This window comes from Diabrotica virgifera, chromosome 6 (assembly GCF_917563875.1).
Source record: "Diabrotica virgifera virgifera chromosome 6, PGI_DIABVI_V3a".
Taxonomy (NCBI): Eukaryota; Metazoa; Arthropoda; class Insecta; order Coleoptera; family Chrysomelidae; genus Diabrotica; species Diabrotica virgifera.
The window spans coordinates 133,977,687-133,998,335 of NC_065448.1; the positions used below are offsets into that span (position 1 = coordinate 133,977,687).

Sequence of the window (20,649 nt, forward strand, 5' to 3'; positions counted from 1 at the left end):
TAGGCTATATGGGCTACCTCCATAAGCTTGTCATGCACGGGGAGCTATACTATAATAATATTATATCACATCGCTGAGGGAACTCTACATTACATATACTTTTCGAATCAAAACTTTTATTCTCTTAATATTATTACTTAAAAATATATACTACATTCGTCTCGCTAAACTCGAAAAATAACTTATAAACCATAAAAATCTCCAAAAATATAAATGACATAAATGAGAATTGGCACAATTATTATTATGGTTTTAAGTTGATTTTTCGGATTTAACTACAATATTATGCAAAAAATTATGTTATATCGCAGATTTAAAATGGGTTTATCTCGAAAACAGTTATATTAAGTTTAGCGAGATGATTGTAGTACACTTTTTTTAAGTAAAAATATTAAGAGAATAAAAGTAGACTGGTACGCAGTCTGATTTTTGCATAAGAGTTTAATGAAATGGTAACAAATCAATTGGAAGTTCTGTCCGACAAAATACATGGAACGTTTTCGGTAGTCTGATGTTCCAAGTTTTTAACCTGTTCCACAATTAAAACTTCCCCGGTTCCAGTATTCCCGTACATCAAAGTTTGTCCGACTAGACACCGTGAAGCTATTAACAAATTTTCAGCTTGCTGTTAATCAACTTTTTTTATTACGCGGGATCCAGGTCTATAAATGAATACAATAAATAAGTAGGTAGGTACATATTATACACTTATTTATACGAGTACAATTAATAGTAGAGCTGGTTTTTGGGATGTTACAAGCAGCATTTGCATTTCCACAGAGATACTTATGACAGAAATAATAAAATACCGAGACGGACTATTATTATAATAATTTACAATAGGACCCGACGGCCGACGCTATAGGGACAGGTAAAATTTATGACTGAACAATGCACCGAGCATCGATACAAGCAATATGTACCGGTCGAAGGTTATTTTTTATTGTGCCAAATGGACGTATATAGTACCTACCTTTAAAAATCGAATACACAAATTAAAAGATATTTAACAACCATAAAGATTTGTCAAACTTCTATCACCGACTTCATGAAAACAAGTATTACTACATTCTTTGATGGTTTTTGCTGTAAATTTTAAAGGATTGACATGAAATTTGGCATACGCATAGCTAACATGCTAAAGAAAAAAAGTGATATTGTGCCAATGTGTGCTATTGCCCTGGGGTGAGTTTCACTCTTTCTCTGGGGTGAAAAACGTTCAAAATAAGTCCGGACTTCGATAAACTGATTAATATTAAGCAACCTTTATTCCATACTTACAAAGTATGTGTACTTACAAAGTATGTGTACTTACAAATTAGTATGTGAATTTGGGGGGTGAGTTTCACCCCGAGGAGGGGTGATATACAAAATATAGATAGATACACAAAAGATATACAAAAATGTTTCAAAACATCGAAAAAATGTGGTAAAATGCAAATATACATATCATATGATAAAATTGCGATTTTGGCGATTTGCCTTTTTGGATAGAATGATGATGATGTTGATTAGGATAAAACTGCGAAGAATTTTTTTATCGAAATATAGTAAAAAATATGAAAAATATACCAAAAAGCTTGAAAAAATATGTAAGTATGTAAGGAAAAACATAAATAATTAAATAAACTTTTGACAACACAACACAAAAGTTTGAAACACTCACTATTTGGATTGGTTGTCCTGGCTTGTGATTTTCTTCTTTGCAGATGACGCTCACGGATCGATGTCAATGTCCAACGGACGTCCGAGCACGGACGTCCAAAGGACGTTCATATTTATTCAACACGTAAGTACGTCCAACGTCGGACGTCCGAAGGACGTTCATTTATAGTCCATCCGCATTAGGACTAAAACTGGACCTATTTTGGGCACACGTACGCTCAACTTCAAAAAGATGCTCTCAATATTCATCTGTAGTAAGGATACATTGATAAAAATTATATTTTTGCTTATTAGAATTAACCACCAAACTTCTATCATCTTGGTAACGGGAATAATAAAACATTATAAAGTCCACTTTACATCAACAATAATTGAACAAGAAATTGACGACAAGTTATTCAAGGTCAAATTTGGCTTATACAAAACACAATTCTACTTCCAATTTTGCCGTGAATAAACAGAAAATAAAGAAATTTGACAAAATAAAACATATCCAATTGTTCTATTTCATCAAATTCCTTCATTTTCTTTTACAAATCATACATTTTGTACTCGTCAAATTTGGCCTTGAATAACTTAGTCAATTTTTTGTTCAATTTATTGTTGATGTAGAGTGGACATAACGAATAATTTACCGATCAGATTTTCACACTTTACATAAAAACAAAAACATGTATTAGATATTAAACTACATATACAGTTTTGAATTAAATATGATTTATAATCTTTTCCATTTAAACTATTTTATTAACATAATTAAGTTAATATTTTATTAAATAATTTTGCTGTTTAATCCCCTTATTGGTAGAATATGTCCAATATGGACGATTGGAAAAGGTCCGTATTTCGTCCGAGTACGGACGTCCAAAGGACGTTCATATTTATTCCACCCGAAGGACGTCCAACACCGGACGTCCGAAGGACGTACATATTTAGTCCACCCGAAGGACGTCCAACGCCGGACGTCCAAAGGACGTACATATTTAGTCCACCTGAAGGACGTCCAACGCCGGACGTCCAAAGGACGTACATATTTAGTACACCCGAAGTACGTCCAGCGTCGGACGTCCAAAGGACGTCCGTTTATGGTCCATGGACGTTAGGACCAAAAATTGACCTATTTTGGACGTCCAAAGGACGTCGTGTGCTATTAGGGTATTAAATATAACAAAAGTATATAAAATTCGGATTTCCGGGTAAAACATCCTTCGTCATTTTAACATCCTACAATCATTTCATAACGGCGGCGTATTATCCTATAAGTACTTTGTGTAGAGATCGTTTATTTTCTAAGAAAAAATGAAAGGCGGTTAATCAGCTGTCTCTCTTGGTTCTCGAATTAATACAGACCACAGCCTGTGCGTGGAAATATTTTGTCGAATTAAAAAATTTAAATTTTGTTTTGGACTAATGAAATAAAACATTTTAGTAGTTCCAAAATGACACAAAATCTAGGCATCGGATAAAAAAGTTTATTTGAAGAAAGTGTATTTTTTTGTTCTTCTTAATGGCGGTACAGGCTCGTTTTTTTAATATTGTATTTAATTACAGAATAATTTTCAAATATTACCTAATATATTTTTCAAATTGGGCTCTGTACCGCCATTCTTTATTATATTACGGATACGTGTGCCAAATATCTTGAAAAAATATTCAAAATTACAGCCGCAATCTTGGAACGCGTTTTGGCTACCTGTTGATCGCTACTGTATCACCTTAAACAATTTTTTAAACAAATTCACAAAAATAATTTTTTCATTACGAACGATTTTTTAGATAAGTTGGGTTATTCTGAGCAAAAAAGGTATCTTGAGATTTTTCTCTAAAATTGATTTTTGTCGAGTTATATGGCCATTTTCGCATTTTTCAGGTTTTAAATCGCGTATAACTCGACAACAATCAATTTTAGAGAAAATTGACAAGAGACCTTTTTTGTTCAGAATGTCCAAAATTATCTAAAAAAAATTGTTCAAAGTGAAAAAATTATTTTTGTGGATTTGTTTAAAAAATTGTTTAAACAATTTTTCGACCACGGCACCTTGTGAATATGTTATAAGGACCTCTTTTTGAGTAAGTTTGTGCAAAAAAATCGAATCGGAATAATTTCACTAACAGGGGCGACGATAAATCCGGGACTATAGCGCTAATTATTAATAATTAAAAATAACAGCTTTGTAATAAAATAATGACAAAAATCTCTTAAGGACCTTGAAGCAAGGGTTTGAAACTTGATCTGCTCACTTTTTAATTTCATAATAATAACTTTTAATCGAGTTATTAAGACTTAAAAATGGCCATTTTCGCATTTTTCAAATTTTTAATCGCATATAACTCGACAACAATCAATTTTAAACAAAAATGGCAAGACACCTTTTTTGCCCAGAATGACACAAGTTATCTAAAAAAAATTGTTCGAAATGAAAAAATTGTTTTTGTGAATTTGTTTCAAAAAAATTTTTTAAACAATTTTTCGACCAATGCACCGCCCGGCACCCTTTGGATATGTTATAAGGACCTCTTTTTGAGTAAGTTTGTGCAAAAAAATCGAATCGGAATAATTTCGCTAGCGGGGGCGACGATACTGCCCGGTCTACTTTTGATGCTGATGGTGATAGAATAGATACTTTTTATATAACAAAAATAAAACTTTTTTTAAACTCTTTAAAAAATTTGTGGCGGGTTTTCCCCGAAAAGTGCGTTATTTTTTGGACATTTTACGTTGAACTAGTCGATTTGGAATTTGACGAATAAGAACCAACTTTTGATTAGCTCCAACTCTGTTTTTATTGTGTGTCCAGACTTCATACATACATCATTTTTTTTACTGTTTTATAAGCTTTATATTTGCTAGGAATAGTTTTTCGATCAAATACTTACTTTTTGATTTATTTGCGAAAAACCATCTAAAAACAAAAGTTACAAGGAATTTAATTAGTTTATCCACTTACGGACTTATTTGGACCTATATTTTTTCACACTCGAGAAGGGGGTGGTACTCATCCCCAGAAAAAAAGCACACACTGGCACTCTGATGTTCATTTCGCGAAATATCGCAGGGTTCGTATTTAAAATTTTTAATTTACTCCTCACCCCTTTCCGTGGGGGTTCGTTTTTGGTATCATTCGATAGACTTTTGAAAAATATTGAACACGCATTTTTTAGTTTTTCGATCTGACGTTCATTTCGCGAAATATTTGCTTTTTTGTGAAACTTTGTGACTCGCCCATCATTTCTTCAGATTTGGGAACACTTAATAATCGGAGGGGGCCAAGTCAGGAGAGTAAGCCGCATGAGAAAGTAATTAGAACCCCAACTCGAATTTTTGCTACTGTCACAACGCTCTTGTGAGTCGATGTATTGTCTTAGGTCTTGAGAACACTTTTTTCTTCTGCTTATGGAGTCGTTTTTCATTCATCACATACCGGAACTCACCACATAAATTTTGAAGACCCTGACATCAAAACTGTATTAAATTATATGTGATCTAAGTAAGTTAATGAAAAGTCAGAATAGATAGAGTAGAACACTTATAAAAAAAATTGTAACAAGCAATTGGACATCGTAAGTTCTAATTTTTCACAAAAAGTGACCGGAAGTTGAACCGGCAGTCGATATTTGAACCCTTCGTGTAACTTTTTGTCAGCTGATATGACGGATGAATTTTGTTCACCTACAGATATGGACGAACAGACAGGCATGAAACCGGAAGTATGTATTTGTTCTGGTCTTTCTTAGTCGTGTTGACCAATAGTTTGTACTATTTCGACGAATTTAAAACAGTACTTTCGGTTGCAACTCTGGAACAGGCAGTCCGAGGTCAAACTTCTCACATGTAATATCATATTTTGGTTATAGGCTTTCATTTGACACCTTATTTGTCATTCTTTCTGTCCTACTAATAGACGAGTTGTGTTTATTGACGGACAGACATGGATAATTCTAGGTTTTCACATTTAATGATAAAAACAATAATTATACAATTCAGTTAACCTGACTATATCATTGTGATAATGACTTCTTATCTAAAAGTGACAACGGCAATAATTGCCGTTGTAATAATTATTATTCCATTCACTCACGATAAAATATCGCAAAACCTCCAGATTTTAAAGAACCGCTTGGATTGACATAAAATTTGGCACACACGTAGCTAAAATGCCAAAGAAAAAAGTGAGATTATGCCGATATGTTCTCTTGTCCTGGATGTGACTTTCACCCCTTCTTGGAGGTGAAAAAACATACGTGCAAAATAAGTCCGGAAGTGGATAAACTGACTAATTCTAATTCTAAGCAAATTTTGTTCTATAAAAGTTTTAGGTCAATACTTTTCGAGGTATGTGCGAGTGAATATGTTTATTTTTCATAGAAAAACACGTTTTGGACGGATTTTCGCAAATAACTCAAAAAGTAAGTATGTACATATTTTATCGAAGAAAATATTCCTAGCAATAATATAGCTTATGAAAAAGAGCTGTCAGTATAAGGTCTGTAGACCCAGTAGAAGCAGGGTTGCAGCTAATGAAAAATAGGTTCTTATTCGTCAAATACCAAATCGAATATTTCAACATAAAATAACCAAAAAAATAAAGCACTTTTCGGGAAACACTCATCATAACTCTTTTAAAGTGTTTAAAAAAAATTTTTTTTGGTGTTTTTAAAACAGTTTCTAGCGTGAAAAGTAAGCAAGTTACGCTGAAAATAAAATCGTTCCCTTTTTTTTGGCAAAAGAAAGTCATGAAAATTAATTGTTACCGCTTCACACGTTACTTTAGATAAATGTATTGTTTATACAGGGTGTCTCCGAAAATAGTGCGTTCCTTTAAGGTGTGGATATAATACACAATTTAGAACAAAAAGGTGTTGTAACATTTTTTCCTAAAGTTAACCGTTTCAACAAAAATTACGTTGTTCTCCATAAGAGTAAATTTTTATTTTCATAAATTTATATGACCTGGCAACATGGCGTAGAAGAACCTGTGACTGTGAAATTTAATCTAATGGGACCCCTTGTTTATTTACTAATTGAGTATCAATTTGCATATCAAAATGTATTTTCGTTTTTTGGTCAAACGGCTGAATTTAGAATAAAATGTTATAAGACTTTTTTGCTTTACATTGTGCTTTCGATCTATACCTTTAAGGAACGCACTATTTTCGGGGAAACCCTGTATATGATCTGTAAGTTGCATTGGTTCAAAATGCTTATTTTTGAAAGGGGTTTTGTTGAAAGGCCTTGAACGAATCACTAGTCACGAGTATGTATATGCAAATTTTGAACAGCCATATCTTAACCAATTTTTGTCTTCCAGAAAATCAAAAAATTCCAAATATTTAAAAAAGCAACACCTACATTTTTTACTCTTTAAGATATTTGGTATCACTAATAATTTTTAAGTTATTTTGACAAAAGTCTTTTTTTCAAAATTAAAGATTTAAAAAAAATTACTTTAAAACCAAATTTTTCCACAAATAAGCACTTTGAACTGATGAAACTTACAAACACAAACAATACATAAAGTTACTTGTGAAGTGGTAACGATTAATTCCATTTGGGCTGTTAATTAGAGGGAGTTTTTAGAATATTTTTAACCAAAAAAAAAAGGAACAACTGTATTTTGAGCGTAACCTGCTTACTCTTGCTGCTGGAAACTTAAAAAAAAAATAAAAATAAACGTTTTCTTAAACACTTTAAGAAAGTTGTAATAAGTTTTCCCAGAAAAGTGTTTCATTTTTTTTATTTCACGTTAAAATATTCGATTTGGAATTTGAGATATAAGAGCTTATTTTTCACTATAGTCTGTTTTTAAACAAGAGGAGTCATTCAAATTTCCCGCGCCGTACACCTTGTTTGTAATTGGTACAACCTCAGGCAATTTTACTCATATCAAATTTTGACACTATTGGCATTTCATAGGTCAGTTTATTTATTTTATCAGCAATTTTTGTATTTTCTGCGTTCTTCCTTTTATTTTTAGATTTTTAGTCAAGATTACCGTCAAAGGCCGATATGATCAACCAAAAAAGAAGATTTATCTGATGATATTTCTAGTGACTTTCTTGGGTGTGAATCTGCCATTTAGTTTACCTACTCCTCTTGGTTTTAAAACAAAGCTTAGCAATAACTCTGCTTCTACTGGGTCTACAGACCTGACACATATACCATTTTTTCACTTTTTTATAAGCTATATTTACTATTTGCTAATTTTTTTTCAATAAAGTACCTACTTTTTGAGTTATTTGCGAAAAACCGTATAAAAACGTTTTTTTTTTTTGTTGAAAAATGAACATATTCACTCGCAAATATCTCTAAAAGTATTGACTTAGTGAAAAACGCTATAAAATAGAAGTTGCTTAGAATTAGTCAGTTTATCCAATTCCGGACTTATTTGAACGTATTTGTTTTCATACCCTATAACCGACGAAACTCACCTCCAGATCAAAAGCACATATCGGCACAATATCACTTTTTTTCTTTAACATATTAGCTATAGGTACGTGTCCCAAATTTTATGTCAAACCAAGCGTTTCTTCAAAATTCTGACCAAAAACCCTAAGTAAATTAAACGAAAATATAAAATGAATTTTTCAAACAAATATTTTAAGTCGGTATGAGAAATTTTAATTTAACAGATGAAATCAAATAAACACAATTCAACTCGTAAAATATTTAGACCCTTGCTTGGTAATCCAGCTGAACAGGTAAAGAACCTACCTTTTATGTAGTTTATAATCTGAGAGGATGGAATATTTTACCAAAATATTCCATCCTCTAAGTTTACAATAGACCTTTTCTACCTGTCCTCAAAAGATCGGTATTTTTAACTCGTGGCAACGTCGAAAAGCGGCAAAATGATGGGAAATACACATTTTTATGTGGTGGAAGTCAAAATGGTTATGAAGTGTAAAATTTTTTGTATATAATTTAAATTTTTAAAATTAAAATTTTAGAAAACTGAGAACGATACAGGGCGTTAAAAAATGCGCTCAACAAACATACACGAATTAAAATCCGAAAATGATAGTATTTCTTGGTGATGCCAAATGACTGCAACATGAAAAGATGACATAATGATAGCGGGATGTATATATATATATATAGTATTTTTACTACAAAAACATTATTACGTAGGTCAAAATTTTTGACGTAAGAGAACTGTCAAAACATTAGAATGTGACTTTTCATTATTGCCGTGTTTATAATAAACATAGCAATAATGAAAAGTCACATTCTAATGTTTTGACAGTTCTCTTACGTCAAAAATTTTGACCTACGTAATAACGTTTTTGTAGTAAAAATACTATATATATATAAAAGGGCTTTTTAAAATTTAACACTCTGTAATTAAAAAATGGACAATTGTCCTTAAATGAAACTTACACCAAAAAATCAGACATTTATTTGTGATTAATTGCCGCTGGGTTGCTTCTTGATTCCCATTACGGTTAGGGAAAAATAATTTTTTTTAAATCATCTTTTTTAAAAACTTGCCAACTTTGGGCACCACCTCCGCTAAACGGTGTGTGACAGATATATGCTGTCGCGGAATAAATTGAAGGAAATATAGTCCTCTTCATATATCTATTGAGGAATATTATGCAATGACGTACGGGAAGGGCTACGTTTCTCAAAAACGACAAACTACCCCCTTTAAAGGGATGAAAATGGGTGTTCCGGAGCGAAATCTTTTAAGAAAAAGTTAGTCTCATTAAAAGCACCCCTTGATGTACTGAAAAAAATATATAACCGGACTTATTTTCGAAGTTCAACCTTTGTTTCCTACACTCTACACTATAGAACATGAAACGGTTTCGTTCTTCATAATTTATTTTTGTTTCATGTTTCACGTTTCTTGGATATTAAAAAGCAATTAAAGAGAGGCACCGATAGCAACGACCACGTCACTATCCATTGAAGACTATACAAATTTTATTTTTGTTTTACCGATTAGCTTATCACATGAAACGGTTACTTTTTTTACAATCTATGTGTTTCATGTTTCACGTTTATTGTTTCACGTTTCTTTGATGTGCGGCCTGCCTAAGAGCTCGATTTGCAAAGATGCTAAACGATTCACTAAAAATAATATCCAATACCTTACAGGCAAAGGGATATAAAAGTGTAGTTTTACATGTTTGCCGCAAACTGTTCTTAAAGTAGTTAACTTGCGATATATCGCCACCAGTAGTTTAATTCACCTGTATCTCTTTGGTATCTCCTTGCCGCTAAATTTTTAATACTATCTAGTACTATTTTGTGCACTTAACTCATTTTACAATATTTTGTCACTTGTACCCCTTAGCATCTAATCACCTCAATTGTAATTAATGTTATTCGACTGTGTGCAATCTCATATGTTGTTTTAAAGTGACTGCATCAGAAAATCGCTTAAAACAAATTTCACACTTGTAGGGTTTTTCTCCAGTGTGCACTCTCAAATGTCTCTTCAAATGACTTGTGCTAGTAAATTGCTTTAAACAAATTTCACACTTGTAGGGTTTTTCTCCAGTGTGCACTCTCAAATGTTGTTTCAAATGACTTGTTCGAGAAAACAGCTTAAAACAAATTTCACACTTGTAGGGTTTTTCTCCAGTGTGCACTCTCAAATGTTCTTTCAATTGACATGTTGTAGAAAACTGCTTAAAACAAATTTCACACTTGTGAGGATTTTCTTTGTTGTGAATTATCATGTGACTAGTTAAAGAAGCTTTTAGAACAAACTGTTTTGAACAAATCTCACACTGATAAGGTTTTTCTCCAGTGTGAATTATCATGTGACTAGTTAAAGAAGCTTTTAGAACAAACTGTTTTGAACAAATCTCACACTGATAAGGTTTTTCTCCAGTGTGAATTTTTGTATGCGTATATAAAGAAAATTTTTTAGTAAACTGCTTAAAACAAATTTCACACTTGTAAGGTTTGTCTCCAGTGTGTACTTTCATATGTGTTCTCAAATTACTTGTTTGACTAAACTGCTTAAAACAAATATCACACTTGTACATATTTTCTCCTGCGTGACTTGTCATATGGGCATCGAAATCGGCTATATGAGTAAAATTCTTAATACAAATTCCACACTTGTAAAGTTTAACTCCTGACTGAATTTTTATGTATTTATTGAAAGAACTTGTTCCAGAAATTTGCTTTGCAGAAATTTCAGCTTTTAATGTTTTGTCTTCAGAAGATCGTCTCATAGTTTGTTTCTTATTACATAAATGTATGTCTATTGTTTTCGTAATTTCCAAAGTGTCATTATCTTGAGGAAAGCCTAAAACAAAAACCAAACTATGTAAAAAAAATTTATGCATGACTTGCAGAAGAGCAAATTTTCAAAAGTTACAGTTGACACCATCTATCTATCGTCCGTTCGGCAAATTCAAACAAAAATATAACTCCAGACCATCTTTTACCACCTTTAGTCCAGACAAATTAATATATGTATTTAATATATTTTTACCACCAAAAATGAGATGTTTTAATCAAATATTGCTTCAATTATAATCTGCAGAATAATTTTGAATCACGTTCCGCTAATGAACTTGCTTTTTTGTCCTTAAAAGTAGAAAAAAGTTTTAACTTAATATTTCATCTAAATATAATCGTCTATCAATTTTAACTGTACTAATGCCCAAGTATACATTTTCAAGTGTTAAACTAATTGATTTACGATGAGTAACCCGGTTGTAAAAATACCTTAACAAAGGGACATCGGTTTACTCGAATTTCATAACATACAAATGTTATCTGTTTAAATTTGCCGACGGGCGAAATATCTATGGACCCGACTTTTTTTTACTTAATTTGGTAATTTACATGATCTATCAATTTTTTAACAAAATCACTAGATTCCATATAGACCTGGATCCCGCCTACCAAAAAAAGTTGATTAATAGGAAGCTGAAAATTTGTTAATAGCTTAACGGTGTCTAGTCGGACAAACTTTGATGTACGGGAACACTGGAACAGGGGAAGCTTTAATTGTGGAACAGGTTAAAAATTTGGAACGTCAGACTAGGAAAACGTCCCATGTATTTTGTCGGACAGAACTTCCAATTTATTTGTTACCATTTCATTAAAGTCTCATGCAAAAATCAGACTGTTATTTATCACCTGTCATAATTCCTGTCATTTGACATGTTCTACGTGTCGAACTTATTAAAATGCCCAGTTGGTGATAAATACCAGTCTGATTTTTGCATGAGAGTTTAACGAAAGGGTAACAAATCAATTGGAAATTCTGTCTCACAAAATACATGGGACGTTTTCGTAGTCTAACGTTCCAAATTTTTAACCTGTTCCACAATTAAAACTTCCCCCGTTCTAGTTTTCTCATACATAAAAGTTTGTCCGACGAGACACCGTTAAGCTATTAACAAATTTTCAGCTTGCTATTTATTAATCAACTTTTTTTGATACGCGGGATCCAGGCCTAATATTTCAGATTGATACAAATCAAAAATTTTTTAAAGTAATTTTAACAAATATGACTGCATAATTCACCCATTTAAGGTTACATTTAAGGGACAATAAAAATTTAATTTTTTTTCAACCATTAAAATTTGTTTAAATTTAAAAAAAAAATTTACCCTGTATATTCAATTTGACGGTATATTTAAGGCTGTAGTAAACGGAATCATAAATTTTATTTGATTATATTACCAACACCCATTCCATAAAAAGTTATAAACATTGGACTTTGTTGACCTTGTCTAGATTTACACATTACATATTTAATAATAATAGTTTTATTTCCCCACTTTTTAATCTTTTACTTGGTTATTATTGTTGAGTAAGGTTTATTAGGTATATAGAATATTCATAAATAAATCCTGGAATGGGTATTTTCCTAACTAGTGCGGAAAGACACTTTCTGCATGAGTTAGGAACAATATTTTTTCTAGGGCCGTACTTACGTTTGGAAAAAAGCCAGAATAAATAGAGCTATTATCTATTTTTATTTAGGAGAGAAAATACACAAATTAATACGTTCTTTGACAAGGTTGTCAAAGCCAAACTTCCAATCAAATTGGTTACCATGACAACGATATTGGTTTCCATGACGACGAATCAAAACCATTGTTATTGTCTACTGATTTGACTTTTGGATATTGTGTCAAAATAATTCTAGTTCAACGAATTATCAGTAGTAATTGCACAAGAGTTCTAAAATTCTATATTAATTTTAGAGATCGAGTGCAATTTGTTGCGATTATTTCATGAATAAAACTGTTCAAAACCAAAATTTTATTGTAATTTATTTATGTAAGTACAAATTAGTACAATTCAACACACAGTTGTTATAAATACTTGACTGTTGAAAGTTATCACTTTTATAATTTTTTAAACATTAATGTCACTGAATGTATTTTTTCATAGCAACGAAGGGCATCTGACGTAATATACTTGACGACGGGAAATTATCAAAAATTATCAGTAGTAGTTGCACAAGAGCTGTGAAATTATTGAATTTTTCCCGAGTGACACTTTGACAGTTTTAATTTCACGAGCCGAAGGCGAGTGAAATTATGTCAAAGTGTCACGAGAGCAAAAATTCTATATTAATTTCAGAGGTCGAGTGCAATTTGTTGCGATTATTTCATGAATAAAACTGTTCAAAACCAAAATTTTATTGTAATTTATTTATGTAAGTACCATTAAACACACAGTTTTTATAAATATTTGACGATTGAAAGTCATCACTTTTATAATTTTTAAAACATTAATTGTCATTAATGTCACTGAATGTATTTTTTCGTAGCAACGAAGGGCATCTGGCGTAATATACTTAACGACGGGAGATTATCAAAAATTATCGATTTAATTCAGATTTCTGTAGCTTTCTATTGGTCAGAATCTCCTATGAATGAAATAATCAGTTTAATTTTTATTTCTGTAGCTTTCTATTGGTCAGAATCTCCTATGAATGAAATAATCAGTAGTAATTGCACAAGAGCTCTAAAATTATCGAATTTTTCCCGAGTGACACTTTGGCAGTTTTAATTTCACGACCCGAAGGGGAGTGAAATTATGTCAAAGTGGCACGAGGGAAACAATTCGATAATAATTTTAGAGATCGAGTGCAATTTGCTGCGATTATTTCATGAATAAACCTGTTCAAAACCAAAATTGTATTGTAATTTATTTATGTAAGTACAAATTACAACAGTTAAACATACAGTTGTTATAAATATTTGACGGTTGAAAGTTCATCACTTTTATAACTTTTAAAACAGTAATTGTCATTAATGTCACTGAATGTATTTTTTCGTAGCAACGAAGAACACCAGACGTAATATACTTGACGACGGAATATTATCAAAAATTATCACTTTCATATTTATTTCTGTAGCTTTCTATTGGTCAGAATCTCCTATGAATGAAATAATCGCGTTAATTTCATTAAAACATGATAGACCTGGATCCCGCGTACCAAAAAAAAAGTTGAAATCCACGAGGAAAATAAACTTCCTGTAGCTGGCTGTATACCATAAATCACAAAAATACTGGATTTTTTGTAAAATGTATATTTAAAAAGGGTCACATTAAAACAAAACTTTTTCGGATTAATAAATCCATCATCAGTGTTTCTAAAAGCCAAAAAATAGCATGCCTGAGCCACCAAAGTATTTTGGGTAAAAACCCTTTAAATGTAAATAATTATGTTATGTTACATGTTAATATAATAGTTTAAGGATGTTGCAGATATGCCTGGTTATTACCCCGGGCAACACAGGACTCTTCCCTGTGTTGCCTGAGAGTCCTGTTGCCCTGGGTAATATCCAGGCATATCTGCAACATCCTTAAACTATTATATTAACATGTAACATAATTGTTTACATTTAAAGGGTTTTTACCCAAAACATTTTGGTGGCTCAGGCATGCTATTTTTTGGCTTTTAGAAACACTGATGATGGATTTCTTAATCCGAAAACGTTTTGTTTGAATGTGACCCTTTTTTAAATATACCTTTTACAACAAATCTAGTATTTAAAAAAAAGTTGATTAATATCAAGCTGAAAATTTAGGTTAACGGTGTCTAGTAGGACAAACTTTGACGTATGGGAATACTGGAATAGGGGAAGTTTTAATTGTGGAACAGGTTAAAAATCTGAAATGTCAGACTACGAAAACGTCCCATGTATTTTGTCGGACAGAACTTCCAGTTGATTTGTTACCCTTTCATTAAACTGTCATGCAAAAATCAGACTGGTATTATGTTAGTGATAAATTATAGCAGTCTGATTTTACTTTCCCGCACTAGTGGGAAACAATTTGTGTTTGAAAAACAATTGTCGATTGACGAAATGATTGTGAAATACTATGGACATAACTCATTGAAGTAATTTATACATGAAAGGCCTTTTCAATTCGGCTACAAATTTTGGGCTCGTTTTGGAAGTAGCGGATATTGTTATAATTTTGACTTTTATACTGGTAGTACTGTAACTTTCCGTCCCTTATTTAATTATCTATTAATAAGAAAACCTCGAATTATCTTTATAGTTGTTTTATTTTAATTTTAATAAAGTTTTGTTATTAAATTATACTTAAAAACATAATAATATTTAATAATATATATCTTGTCTTTTAATGGCGTCACACCCGAACGTGATTTGGCTGTACCTTTAAGTTTTGGTACCTTGGTTACCCCTGACGGTGAAATTGATTAATAACTTCTACGTCTCCATTTTGACCGACGAAAAGGGTTTGGTTCACTGTATCAGTGTTTCAATCTTAGGCATCAGCGAAATGCGTTATCATCGACAGGGTGAATGCGCAATAGATGAACATCGTGTTTACTACTCTGGAGAAGACAGCAACAATCATAGGCACGGAGTAGGGATCATTATTACTAATCATCATCATCATCAACCCGTACGCGTCCACTGCTGGACATAGGTCTCCCTCAGCTCTTTCCATTCATCTCTATTTTGTGCGGCTTGCATCCAGTTACCGACAACATGTTTCAAATCATCGGCCCATCTGGTTAGTGGGCGTCCTCTGCTCCGTAGTGCTTCTTCTCGCGGCCTCCACTCGACAATACGTTTTGTCCATCGGTTGTCTGGCAATCTGGCGACGTGTCCTGCCCAATTCCACTTAAGCGACGCGATTTTTTCGACAGCGTCTGTTGTTTTTGTTCTACGGCGTATTTCTTCGTTTGGGATTCGGTCTCTCAGGGAGACACCCAACATCTGGCGCTCCATAGCCCTCTGAGTTACGCGAATCTTGTTCACTACCTTTTTTGTTAGTGTTAATGTTTCGGCTCCATAAGTGAGTACAGGCAACACACATTGGTCAAAGATTTTCCTTTTGAGGCATATGGGCAAGTCCGATTTAAATACATAGTTAAGTTTACCAAACGCTGCCCAGGCTAATCCTATGCGACGTGGGAGTTCGCACGTCTGGTTATCTCGTCCCAACCGAATTTCATGTCCTAAGTACTTATAAGATGCAGTCTGCTCAATATCCATTCCATCAACAACAATATTACGATTTAGCACCAGATTAGTCATTATTTGCGTCTTGTTGATATTAATCTTTAGTCCGACCTCTAAGGAAGCGTAATATAATTTGTTCAACATTATTATTGCATCATCCATACGATCGGCTATAAGGACAATGTCATCTGCGAATCTCAAATGACTGAGCTTCTCTCCATTTATATTGATACCATATTCGTTTAGATCTGCCTTCTTAAATGTGTGTTCTAAAAGGGTTGTGAACAGCTTTGGTGAGATGGTGTCTCCCTGCCGTACTCCTCGCTGTATACAGAATGTATTTGTTTGTTGTTCAGGCAGTCTTACGCTAGCCGTTGCCGTTTGGTAGATATATTTGATCATGTTAATGTAGCGATGGTCTATTCGGCATTCTGTCAATGCTTTTAACATTTTCTGCTGGCTTATGGTATCAAATGCTTTCTCGTAGTCCACGAATATCAGTGCCAATGGTTTGTTGTATTCCGCAGACTTCTCTATTAGATTTTTTATTACCAGTAAGTGGTCGTTAGTGCTATATCCAGATCTAAATCCAGCTTGTTCTCTAGGTTGATAGAAGTCTAACTTAGCCTCCAGTCTTTTTTTGATAATTTTTGTGAAAAGTTTATATATGTGTGATAGCAAACTGATAGGACGGTAGTTTTTCAGATCTGTTATGTCACCCTTTTTGTGTAATAAAACAATGACTGCATTGTTCCATTGAGAAGGAGTTTTTCCTTGGTAAATGCATTGGGTGAAAAGTTTGGCCAAAGCCTGGATAATTTTATTTCCACCTTGTTTGATTGCTTCGATTACTATTCCGTCATCGCCAGGGGATTTATTATTTTTCATTTCTGAAAGTGCCTTTTTAACTTCATGTGGTGTTACTTCTGGCATTAATTCTGATCCCTGGTTTGTGATTTTGGGCAGGGGCTGATCTTGCCTTTCGTTGGTGCTCTCATACATTTCGCGATAAAACGATTCGACAACCTTGAGGATTTCGGCTTTATCCGTGGCAATGTTGCCATCTTTGTTTCTGATTTTGTACATATTTTTGTTACCGATGTTATTCGTATTACGCCTCAAAATTTTTAAACCTTTGTTTTCTTGAATTATGTGAGTTATTTCTCTTGTGTTGTTTTCTCTTATGTCTTTTCGGATTGATCGGTGGATATCTTTATTTAATTTCTTCAGTGTTGTGTAGTTGGAGTCGTATTTTTCCGTCAATTGTCTTCTTTTACTTATTAACTCTTTGGTATTTTGGCTTAATTTTTCTTTATGGGTCACGACAGTCGGGCAGCACTCCCTTTCTGTTTCTTTTAGTGCTTTCGTTATGACATTATTTGCTTGTTCAATGTCTTCTATGTCGTTTTCAAGGTCTTGTATACGTCTGGTTAGTACATCTTCATAGAGGTTGTTGTTTCCTGGGGGAATCCATTTCGTCTTTCGTGTTTTGAAGATCATCTTGGTTCTTTCGAAATTGACATTTAATCGTATCTTTGCTCGGATTAATCTGTGGTCGCTTCCTACCGAAAATTTGTTAAGTATTTCAATGTCTTTAATGATTTCTTTTCTGTTTGTTATGATAAAATCTATCTCATTTTTGACACTGCCATCTGGGCTTATCCATGTCCATTTACGCTGAGGCTTTTTATCGAAAAAAGAGTTCATCATGGATAAATTTTCCTGGTGTAAGAAATTAAGCAGTCTTTGTCCTCGTTCATTTCTGTCGCCATACCCATACTTGCCCATTGCTACTTCTGCATCATCTTGTTTGAAGCCAATTTTCGCATTAAAGTCGCCCATAATTATTGTATAATATGCTGGTGTAGTATGTAATGCTGTTTATTTAAAAGATGTTAGCTAAAGATGTTAGCAAATCACTCATGGATTGGATACCAATATCAGAGAGAATTATAGTGATGCGATTCCATTCGACACCAATAAACATCAATTTAATTCAAGTGTATGCGCCAACATCGATGTGCGATGAAGAAGAGATAGAGACATTCTACACAGACTTAGACAATGCTATAAAACAGATAAAGAACAATGAGATCACTATCCTAATGCGAGACTTAAATGCCAAAGTAGGCAGTGGAGAAGAAGAAGACACTGTAGGGAAGTATGGTCTAAGCAACAGGAATGATAGAGGAGAGCGTTTCGTAGAGTTCTGTACCGAAAACAAGTTATGTATAATGAATACTTTCTTCAACTTACCTAAGCGTCGCCTATATACGTGGAAAGCGCCAGCAGATGCAGTTGGTAATATTGTCCGTAACCAGATAGACTACATAGCGGTCAATCAACGATTCAGAAATACTATAACGTCAGTCAAAACCTATGCAGGCGCGGATGTGCCATCAGATCACAATTTACTCTTGGCTAAGATGACTGTAAGATTAAAACACATATTTAGGAAAAAGCCAAAACCTAAAATGAATCTAGAAGCGCTTAAAGAGCCAAACGTTAAGCATATATTTGTTACAGACTTGGAAAGAGAAATGGAAAACATCGAAAGTATCACTGAAGTATCACCGGAAGATCGAATCGAAAAAATATGGACAAATATAAGAGATACCATTCAGACTCATATAAAAAGGAAATTGGAGACAGTGAAAGCTGAACCAAAGCAAAGATGGATGACGCAGGAAATTCTCGATTTGATGGAGAGAAGAAGACTACACAAAAATCGCAACGAAGACCAATATAAGGAGTGCTAAAACGCAATGGTTCTCCCAAGAATGTAGCGAAATCGAGGAGTTGAAAGAAAATATGATTCTTTCAACATGCATAAGAAGGTAAAAGAATTAGCAAAGTGTGGAAATATAAGTAGTCGTGCGATAGCTGATTCAAATGGAAATCTATTGTTTGACACCAAACAAAAACTGCACCGATGGAGGAAATACATTGAGGATCTTTTTCAGGATGAGCGACCAATACAACATAACATAACGGACGCGAATAGTGGACCACCTATAACTAAAAGCGAAGTGGAAGATGCTATACGCTTGTCAAAATCAAAGAAGGCCATGGGACCTGATGAAATACCCACAGAGGTTCTAAAACTACTAGGAGACTGCGGAAGTAAAGTATTGGTTGACTTGTTTAATGCTACATATAATCATGGTTACTTACCACATGATTGGCTGAAATCTACTTTTATACCAATTCCCAAGAAAGCGAAGGCAAAAGAATGTCATGATCATCGAACCATTAGCCTAATGAGCCACGTACTTAAGGTCTTTCTGCGTGTGATCCATGCGAGAATATATAAAAGAATCGAAGAACATTTGGGCGAAACTCAATTTGGCTTTAGAAATGGACTAGGTACACGAGAGGCCCTGTTTGGGTTGCAGGTATTAGTACAAAGGAGTAGAGATGTAAATGCTGATGTGTACCTATGTTTTCTTGATTTCGAAAAAGCATTTGACAAAGTATCACATACTAAGATGTTAGATGTTCTAAGGTCAACTAATATTGACGATAAAGATCTAAAAATCATTGCTAACTTGTACTGGAATCAAAAAGCCACAGTTAGAGTAGACGGTGATCACACAGAAGAGATTCAAATTCAACGTGGAGTAAGACAGGGATGTATTCTTTCACCATTAATTTTTAACATTTATTCAGAAAAGATGTTTGAAGAGGCACTCAGTACTACACAAGGTGGAGTTGTGATAAACGGGAAACTGATAAATAATCTCCGATATGCAGACAACACTGTACTGATTGCCAGTAGTGATACCGAATTACAATATCTATTGGATTCTGTGGTAGCACAGTGCAGTAATTATGGTCTCCACCTTAACACCAAAAAGCAAAATATATGGTCGTCAGTAAGGATAATGTCATCGATGCTGGAATTCACGTTAATGATGTACAACTTAAGAGAGTTGAAGCTACAACATACTTGGGACGCAGAATCACTGATAATTGGGATCCATCCACCGAAATACGTTGCAGAATTGCTCAAGCCAAATCAGCATTTTTCCGTTACAAGAAAATTCTATGCGGTCATGACATAAATTTGAGTCTTAGGACAAGAATTTTAAAGTGTTACGTGTTTTCCGTTCTTCTCTACGGAGTTGAGTCATGGACCTTAACAGGAAGAATGCTTAAGATGGTTGAATCCTTTGAATTATGGTGCTATCGAAGAATGCTGAGAGTAAGCTGGATGGACAGGGTGTGTAATGATATTATTCTGAGCAGGATGAAGAAAGGCAGAGAACTGGTAAAAATGATAAAGTCTAGAAAACTCGAGTATTTTGCGCATGTTTGTAGACATCCGGAAAAATATAGCATTCTACATCTAATTATGCAGGGTAAAATATTAGGCAGAAGAAGTCGAGGAAGAAGAAGAACATCTTGGTTAAGAAATTTGAGGCAATGGTTTGGTCACACTTCGGAATCGCTCTTCAGATCTGCTGCGAATAAAGTTATGATAGCCAACATGATCGCTAACGTTCGATAAACGGACATAGCACCCGAAGAAGAAGATCAGTGTTTCAG

At 33.5% G+C, this 20,649-nt stretch overlaps 1 protein-coding gene across 2 annotated transcripts in view; it reads right to left on the minus strand.

Moving 5' to 3' along the window:
* Positions 1 to 20,649, minus strand: part of LOC114334657 (gastrula zinc finger protein XlCGF8.2DB-like) — a 70,706-nt gene that overhangs the window by 19,951 nt on the left and 30,106 nt on the right. The window contains exon 2 of one of the 2 annotated variants that reach the window (XM_050652865.1): positions 9,977 to 10,931. In XM_050652865.1, the coding sequence (XP_050508822.1) occupies positions 9,994 to 10,931 (938 nt within the window). In that variant the 3' untranslated portion in view covers positions 9,977 to 9,993. The remainder of the gene's footprint in view (positions 1 to 9,976; positions 10,932 to 20,649) is intronic. The other variant, XM_050652866.1, reaches the window with a different exon arrangement.